Below are 8,460 nucleotides of genomic sequence, written 5' to 3'. Positions count from 1 at the left end.
CCTCTCCCCGGAACGCATAGCTCCTATGGCGCCATTTTGATGCTAATAAGCCATCACCTCCCATTAGCATTCCATTGACTGCCATTCATTTTGGCACCACTTTGACAGCGAATAACTTTATATCTGAAGCGTTTAAAGACTCTATTTGTCCATTGTTTATTTCTAAAGAAACACAATAATGTATAAAAGGCTCCATTACCTTGTACCTCACATTATGGCTCCGTAGTAGATAAAAAATATCGTTTTTGTAAAAATAGGCTAACGATTGTGTCATAACCACACGACTTACTGTCGAATAGTAGAGGAATTACTGTATAGTATATAATAGTAATAGCCTTTTTTTGAGTTTCGCTGTTTAAGTTTAATTACTAATGTTAGCTAGCATTTTAGTCAGCAATAATTAGCCTGTGCCTATGTTATCTCCTTACATATACCTACGCTCTCCGTCTCTGCAAGATTCGGAATGAGATTTCTACACAGCTACCAGAAGACTTACAACTTTACAGGTTGCTCACGTCACATCTACGTCGTCTCTCTCAGTTGGAGGCTGCTCAGTAATGCTCAGCCATCACCGGAAAAGTGCTTCTAATATCTTTCACTGGTCTCCGTCCAGAGCAACGGGATCTGTTGGTCCATTTTATATATGTCTATGGTCAAGGCCATACCCCCACCCTCTACCTTGCCCCCCCCGCTCCTCCTCAATAGCATTTAAAGCTACAGACACTGAATGGCACAGCCTAAGTAAAGCTCATTGTGGGACTGGCTCTAGTGGCTGTAATTCTGCACCAAGGCTGAATTTCGGGAAAGAAACTTCAGATACAGTATTAGGGGGACCACTGAGGCCTATATAAAAGCATCCAAAAAGCAGCATGTCATAGGACCTTTAAAAGATCTCTACATACCTTCACATTACAAAATAAACTAATGTTAATAAACTAAATCATTATAGACCTCCCTCTCTCTGCACTGTCTACACTGCTAAACAATTAGCTCCCTAGAAAGCAAGCAAGCAAGCAAGCTAGCTTTTCATGCCCTGAGACTGATGGTGTTTAAGGTGGTTGTGGTAAGGGTTAACTATTGCTCAAGAGGTCAAAATGAGAAGCTTCCACACCAGTGGTTGAAAGATAGAAAATGTACAAAGGTCTAAAGATGGTCCAGGGTTAAGATAGCCTTGTTAGGGAATATTGTGGCATTTCCCCTCAGACTTGAAGTAATTTCCTCCTTTAATATGATGTTTTCTTTTGCTAAAAAACTGAATTATTTTGCAATGTTTTACATATGGTTGTTTGTGTATGATATGCATTGTCAATGCTCATACATTTACAATGCTTTTATTGTGATAGGAAAATACACTTCCTGTGCTTGATGGTCACTGGACGTTCTACACTGCGTGGCCCATGTCGAGGCGACGTGACAAGGCAACGTCGTAGCCATAGCAACAACCAGAGCTTGGCTGATAACGTCAGGAAAAAGTCAGTTAAACTTTTTAGTATTTTCGCCTTCGTTCTTTAAGAGACTGTTGACTATGGGTAGGTAAAGGTTTGTTCTGTTTGCAAGTCGTTACAATTCAAATCAAAAAGCTTTATTCTTATATGACTGCAGTGGTGAACATGTAGGCGAGAGACTGCACTGATTTGTTTACAGTTTGAGTTTAACGTTAGCTAAATGAGCTAGCTACACCAGTTTTTGAGATTGCATCAGATCACAAATGCTGTTCGACTCGTTTTCTGTTTTTTCATGCGGTGTTTGTCCGTGGTTTGATCTAACGTTACAGCAATGTGGAGTTTATGTTAGATAATGTTTACTATGCCTGCATCTAAACAAAACTGCATTTTAGACACAATGCACATTGCAAGTAAACTAGTCTAACGTTGATCAAGGGACTTACAATGTGTCGTTCTTAACCTTTAAACACTGTTTGTTGCTACCCCCCTTAATTTACTGTTTTCGGTCAAATTTGACCGGACAGTTTTAACTGCTCTTATTTTAACACAAATGCCAATAAAAATGACAAAAAGTATTTGTAATAGAATATTTATTGTAAAAGAACCTTATCAGAACATTAACATCTACAACGTGTGTGGGTGTGTGTGTTTCTGTGTGTGCGTGCATGCATGTGTGTGTGTGTGTGTGTGTGTGTGTGTGTGTGTGTGTGTGTGTGTGTGTGTGTGTGTGTGTGTGTGTGTGTGTGTGTGTGTGTGTATCTGTCTGTTTGTGGGTGTGTGTGTTTCTGTGTGTGCGTGCATGCATTTGTGTGCGAACATTGGTGGTTCACATGCACAAGTGGCAACATGACAACATGAACTGTGTGTGTATGTGTGTGTGTGTGTGTGTCTGTCTGTGGGTGTGTGTGTTTGTGGGTGTGTGGGTGTGTGTGTTTCTGTGTGTGCGTGCATGCATGTGTGTGCAAACATTGGTGGTTCACATGCACAAGTGGCAACATGACAACATGAAGTATGTGTGTGTGTGTGTGTGTGTGTGTGTGTGTGTGTGTGTGAGTGGGTGTACATGTGTGTACATGTGTGTGTATGTGTGTCTGTTTGTGTGGGTGTGTGTGTTTCTGTGTGTGCGTGCATGCATGTGTGTCCGAACATTGGTGGTTCACACACACAAATGGCAAATTGCAGTCATGGTGCAGTGTCCCTTGCAAATGGAAGCTTTGCACCTGTGAATGGGTACACAAGCACAGAAAAGTTGTAGGAGTGTGTGTATATGGAGATTATATAATTATACTCTTTCCCATTCATTTCCTATGGCGGTCATTTTTGACCATAAACAAAAGAAGTGTGACTAAGTTGAATAAATCACTAAAAATTCAAAGAAAGTAGTCACAATGAATGTTATGTGTTCAAATGCCTTTTTCTGAAGGATATCATAAGGTCTTGAGGCAATCTGATGAAAAATGCCATATTTATGGTACAGGGAATGTGTAAATCGGTAATTTTTGACCGGAACAGTGTTAGAAGGTTAATTAGTGCTAGCTAGCTAAGTATTGAACTTAATTGTATAATAGATGAAATGATGTCTCTGTAATATAACGTAACGTTATATATATATATAAACTTAAAACTGCCTTCGTCGGGTACCAAGCCATTTACCCAAAGTCTGCATGTGCTTTGATTGTCAGTAAACTATTTTGTGACAATCTACTATTAATTACCTATAGTCCATTCTAGGAAGGAGGCCTTGGGCAGCAGTAGCTTAGTCCTGGTGACTTGCCATGGGAACCGGGCTGGTTCAAGTCCAGCACGGACCAAGTACAGAGTGTAGACTGGTAGCTGGAGAAATGCCAGTGTTATGTCCCTACTGGTTTCCACACTAACTGGTTTCCGTTTATTGTGTTTACCTAACAGCAGCAGTTGTTGCTGCCTCTCTCGCCAGATTCGTCACACAATCACAAACATATTACTGGCGATTTTGAAATCTCTTCCCAGATCTACTGTGTCGAATATGATGGTATAAGTAAGCACTACATCACAGCCACATACAAAAAAGAAATTTAAGTTAATATAAATATTTTTATTTATATTATTCTTTATATACACAAGATTGTGTCGAGGTGGTTTCGATCTCACAAGGGCAAAAACATATAATCACCTGTTAACAGCAGCTCTACAGTGTGAGCTACGAAGCTCATGGATCTTCTGCTTTCCAGTCATGTATTAATTAACTACGTCAGCACCCAGGTAACATGTTGTCTTGAGTTGATCTGAACCAACTGGTTACCTGGGTTTAGTTTAGAAAATACCCGAACGTATTTCACGTTTCTTTCCTCGCTGCTACGGCTGTATTGACCATGTAGCCTATATTACAGCCCCCTACGACACTACGCAGGTCTAAAGGTAAAAAAAAGTTTTTTAAATAGTGACGATCTAACTCAGATTAAACTGTAAACATGCAGTACGAGCCGAGCGGGCCACTGAGCCAGAAAAAGTCGAATACAAGTGGTAATATTATACCCCCGTAATGATTTACAGTAAAGCTTCATTTTGTGTAGACTATATTGAATAGTAAAACATAACTCTGTGTTTGCAAAACGTGTTAGCAATACAGTGTTATTTGAGCTTGTGTGTCTATCGAATGATTCTATCTAAAGCGATGTTCTAATCATAGACTGTTAATATTTACAGTCTATGGTTCTAATCCATCTCCAACACAGCATATAACGTTATTTAAATGATTTAAGGAGCATTGAGCTCAGGCGATATGTTTCTCTCTGGGTTCAATAAGTGTGCCCCTCGTGGACACAATAAAACACTGCCTAAGCCCAGGGTAACAAGTTGTTTTAGCTTTTCATGTGGCTCAGTGTTAGCTTGTCTGAGTTATATCGTCACTGTTTAAAAGTAATTTAATAGACGTGTGTAATGTTGTAGGGGCTGTAATGTAGTGGTAATATAGCCGTGGCCGCGAGAAAAGAATCATGATAAATACGATCATGTATTTTCGAAGAGCAACGGTCCAGTTGTTTCAGATAAAACCAAAACAAACTGTTACCTGGATGCTGACGTAGTTAAGTAATGCTTACTGGAAATAAAAGGCAACTGCGTTCGAGTAGCTCGCAGCGTAGAGCTGCGGACATGAAGAGTGTGTATTTTTGCTTTCGACAGTTCGACTCGACGCAATTATTTTCTTTTCTTAAATTTATTTTTTGTATGTGGTTGCAATGTAGTGCTCATTTATACAATCATATTCGCAAAATAGATATGAGATGCCACCTGAAAATCGCCAGTAATGTGTTTGTGATTGTGTGACGAATCTGGCGATAGAGGCAGAAACAACTGCTGCTGTTAGGTAAACACAATATACAGAAACCAGTTAGTGTGGAAACCAGTAGGGACATAACACCAGTTCAACTCTTGGGCACTGCCGAGGTGCACTTGGACAAAGCACCGAACCCCTAACTGCTAGGGGTGTGCATAAAAATGATTGCCTGACCAAGTAATTCTTCTTCTAGTTGTTAGATACCATTATAACAACTTTATGCTGCTCAGCTCCTTAAATACACAATTATATTTAGCTTTTTGCCCCTCAGTGCTTGTCTTTGTGCCTGTTAGCCCTCATGAGTTTATCTGTTCTCTGTTCTGTGTATGTTTTCCTCTCACGACTTAGGCATGCGTCCATGCAGATATGAGTTTATGAACAGCTTGCCTCCCTCACATTAGACTGATTAATAGTTCAATCAGGGCTAAAACAGACAACATGTCATGGGGGAACAGTTGTCATGGAAAATCAGCCCTTTATATCTGCGTCCATCTAAAAGGATACGCCTGCTTAATGTTGTCAAAGGGCGTAACTAATTTATCTGCGTTGTGTGAGCCAGCGATTGAGGCTCTCTGCCATGTTTTAAATGCAGAGCCTCGGGACAGTAGGGGGGCAATCAGGCTATTGCTATTGCGTGCGTGAGCATGAAGGCTGCTCTTTGACTGGGCAGGGTTTGTGTGTCTGCACTGGTGTGTGAGTGTCTAAAGCTGCAGACACACCGACCAGACGGCCGACCCTCGGCAGAAAAGGCAGTTGGACTGATCAGTCTCCGCGAGTTGGTCAAAAAAGTTCCTCGGAACACACCAAAGCGACGAGACGTAATACGTCTCCATAACAGCAGGTGCTGCTAATCTGTACTGTCGCCCAAAAATGAAAACCGGATGAACGCGTCACGTGGGTCTGGTTTCTCCAGAAATTCAAAGACAGGCTGTCATGGCGGCTTGTTCAGAATACAATCTCATATTGTACTAAAATAGTTCACCGAAACGTGTTTCTGAAAACATTTTAAGCGAGAAATAGGCCGTGCAGTTGCTGAATCTGTCTTCATTTTCATATCAACAAAGATTTTCGTCAGATTTTGAGAGACTCTAGTCATGCTCATTCCGCTCCCCGTTTCCGGGTTAGCACTCTACCAATCAGATGAGTCATTTGAGTCCGACTGCTGGCAGTGCCCGCCCTGCCGATTATACATGTAAAATCGGCCGAAATGAAGGCCGACGGGCCGGAACACACCGAACAGACTCGAGTCACTGACCTCGCCAGACTGTCCAACGGCCAATTATCAGCTCGGTTTGTCAGGGCCTTTAGAGAGACAGACAGTGGGATTACACATGCTTGTTCACATGCTAGTTCATTAATGTTTTGTTGTGTGTATCAAGTTAAACCTGCCTGTTTTTGCGTTAGTTCTTAGATTGTATGTAGTTGGATGTGTGTCGGCCTGTGTGCTTTGTGCTTGTGGCTAAATACTTGTGTGTTTGTTCTGTACATTTTCCTGCGTGTCCTTTCACTCTATTTCCCTCAGATGGTCTGCGAGAGCATTTAATGTCTGGCATGCAGCCTTACGCAGGGGACATGATAGGAGTGACCCCTGGCCCGTAAATTAGCCAGAAGGTATTTAATCTGAAGTCAAGTGTTGAGTTGGCGTGATGCTTTCTCCTCACTAATGGTGAACTGATAGATAAATGCCCTGAAAGCATGCACACACAGAGACACAGACAGAGGCTGGCTTAGGCTTGCACTGTTCTCCTCGCACGACCTTAGAACTGTCTTTGTTAAACATTGTGTTGCCCTGCAGTGGAGCACAGGCTAATGTATGGCTGTGAAGTCAAAATACCCTTAGCTGTGAAATGCCATAATCTACAGTCTATAAGCTTAATGCCATAAGCTTGACTGATTAATCTATTGAATAGGGTGGATGCCAAATGGGTTTAATTTGGTGGACATCACGCTAAGGGATTTAAAAGTACCTCCCACTTGGGCAATATTGGGAAGAACACAATCAATGTCTTAGGATGGTTGTAGAAATACTTGATATCAGGGTTTCACTTTTAAAATGATTAGTAATAGGCATGATTTTGATTTTACACACATACAAAAGAGAGAAAACTGAAAACACAGAGATTCACCTCCCAAGTGCTCAGTTCAAGAACCATTAGCTAGAACCGAGTCAAATATATAACAATGCAAGAAATAGACACTGTGTTTCTCGCTTAAAGGCTTAATATTTCTACATAAGTTTGCAGTAGAGCCAAAACAATTAATCAATAAATCAACAACTTGATGAGTAAAATTAACCAACAAAAAGTTTGATTATCGATTAATCATTCATAAAGCAAAAATGCCAAACATTCACTGGTTTTGAAAACATTTTGTGCTGTTGGTCAATGCAAGGAATTTAAACATGTCTCCTGGGTTTTGGGAAATTGTGATTTTAAAAAACAACTATTTTCTTACTTATGTAGACAAAATGATTATTCCATTCATTATAAAAACTAAATCGACAGAATAATCAGTAATAAAAAAAAAGAAAAGTTAGTTCCTGCTCTACAGTTCACATCACCAAATGAAAATCCATAACACACACTGTATATACTTTCCAGTATAGATCATTTTGCTGGTCTTCTTGTTTCCAGGAGATGAGGAGATATCTATGGAGGCGGAGCAGGAAGGGGAGAAGGAAATGAAGATGGTTCCTTACTGTCCTCCACTCTACCCACTGCCTGAAGAGATAAAAAAGGTCGGCAGTGATTTGAAAATCTTGTTCCTGAACACCCCTGGCAGGTACCTTGCTGATTGAAGTTGTAGTCTGAACACCAATACTCTCAGGGGAACCAATATGAAATCATTCTCAGCACACACATGCATTCAGGTTGGGACCATTACTGTGCATGGTCTTTGATCAATGATCTTTCAAAGCATCATGATAATGAAAGATATTTCATATAAAATAAATATATTTTATATTTCATTATATATTTTGGTAGCAAATATGATTTTTTTTTTTTTTTTACAATATAATTAGAATATTTTACCCAGGAATACAAATGTTTGTTACATCTTGATGAGTGTTTCAACACTGCTCTCTCTCTCTCTCTCTCTCTCTCTCTCTCTCTCTCTCTCTCTCTCTCTCTTTCTTTCTCTCTCTTTCTCTCTCTCTCTCTCTCTCTTTCCATATGCTGCAGGAATCCATATGATTTGAATAAGAAATGGGACAATGTCTCCTCTTCTAATCTTCCATCTGTTTTAAGATAAAGCACTTAGGAAGTAACACGGCAATCATGGCGTGTTGCTTTATATCCTTGTTAATGTCAGGTGGCAGTTACATATTCCCATATGATATGCCATATGGTATGAATATAAATTAGCAGGGCATATATTTTGTTTTAAACAGGAAGCACAGGTCTTTACTACCATTTATAGCAGTGTGTTTGTCAAATGAAGGGTTAGAAATGATTATCTCCAAAGACCATGTTTTCCAGAAATTCATTACTTATTTTCACGCTGACACAAAATAATTTTTCACATTACATTATGCAGTGCATTGTGCATACAAAGCAAAGTAATTAGATTAAGAAAATGTGTTGGCCAATAGTTGTAACCTGTAGTTTTACTTCCCATTCTAACTGCCAAAAAACAAGTTTTCTAGTTAATTTATTTTCTTTTCCAGTGGGAAACTCAGCCAACATGGCGTCAACTGCA

General features: G+C 40.0%; 1 protein-coding gene across 2 annotated transcripts in view; it reads left to right on the top strand.

Moving 5' to 3' along the window:
- The first annotated feature begins 1,440 nt into the window (after positions 1 to 1,440).
- Positions 1,441 to 8,460, top strand: part of lekr1 (Leucine-, glutamate- and lysine-rich protein 1) — a 94,887-nt gene continuing 87,867 nt past the window's right edge. The window contains exons 1-2 of one of the 2 annotated variants that reach the window (XM_078246493.1): positions 1,441 to 1,529; positions 7,395 to 7,498. In XM_078246493.1, coding sequence (XP_078102619.1) covers positions 1,526 to 1,529; positions 7,395 to 7,498 — 108 coding nt within the window. In that variant the 5' untranslated portion in view covers positions 1,441 to 1,525. Of the gene's footprint in view, positions 1,530 to 7,394; positions 7,543 to 8,460 lie in introns of those variants that run through there. The other variant, XM_078246494.1, reaches the window with a different exon arrangement.

The sequence above is a fragment of the Sander vitreus genome, chromosome 3 (assembly GCF_031162955.1).
Source record: "Sander vitreus isolate 19-12246 chromosome 3, sanVit1, whole genome shotgun sequence".
Lineage (NCBI taxonomy): Eukaryota > Metazoa > Chordata > Actinopteri > Perciformes > Percidae > Sander > Sander vitreus.
This window is presented reverse-complemented; position numbering and strand designations above follow the sequence as displayed.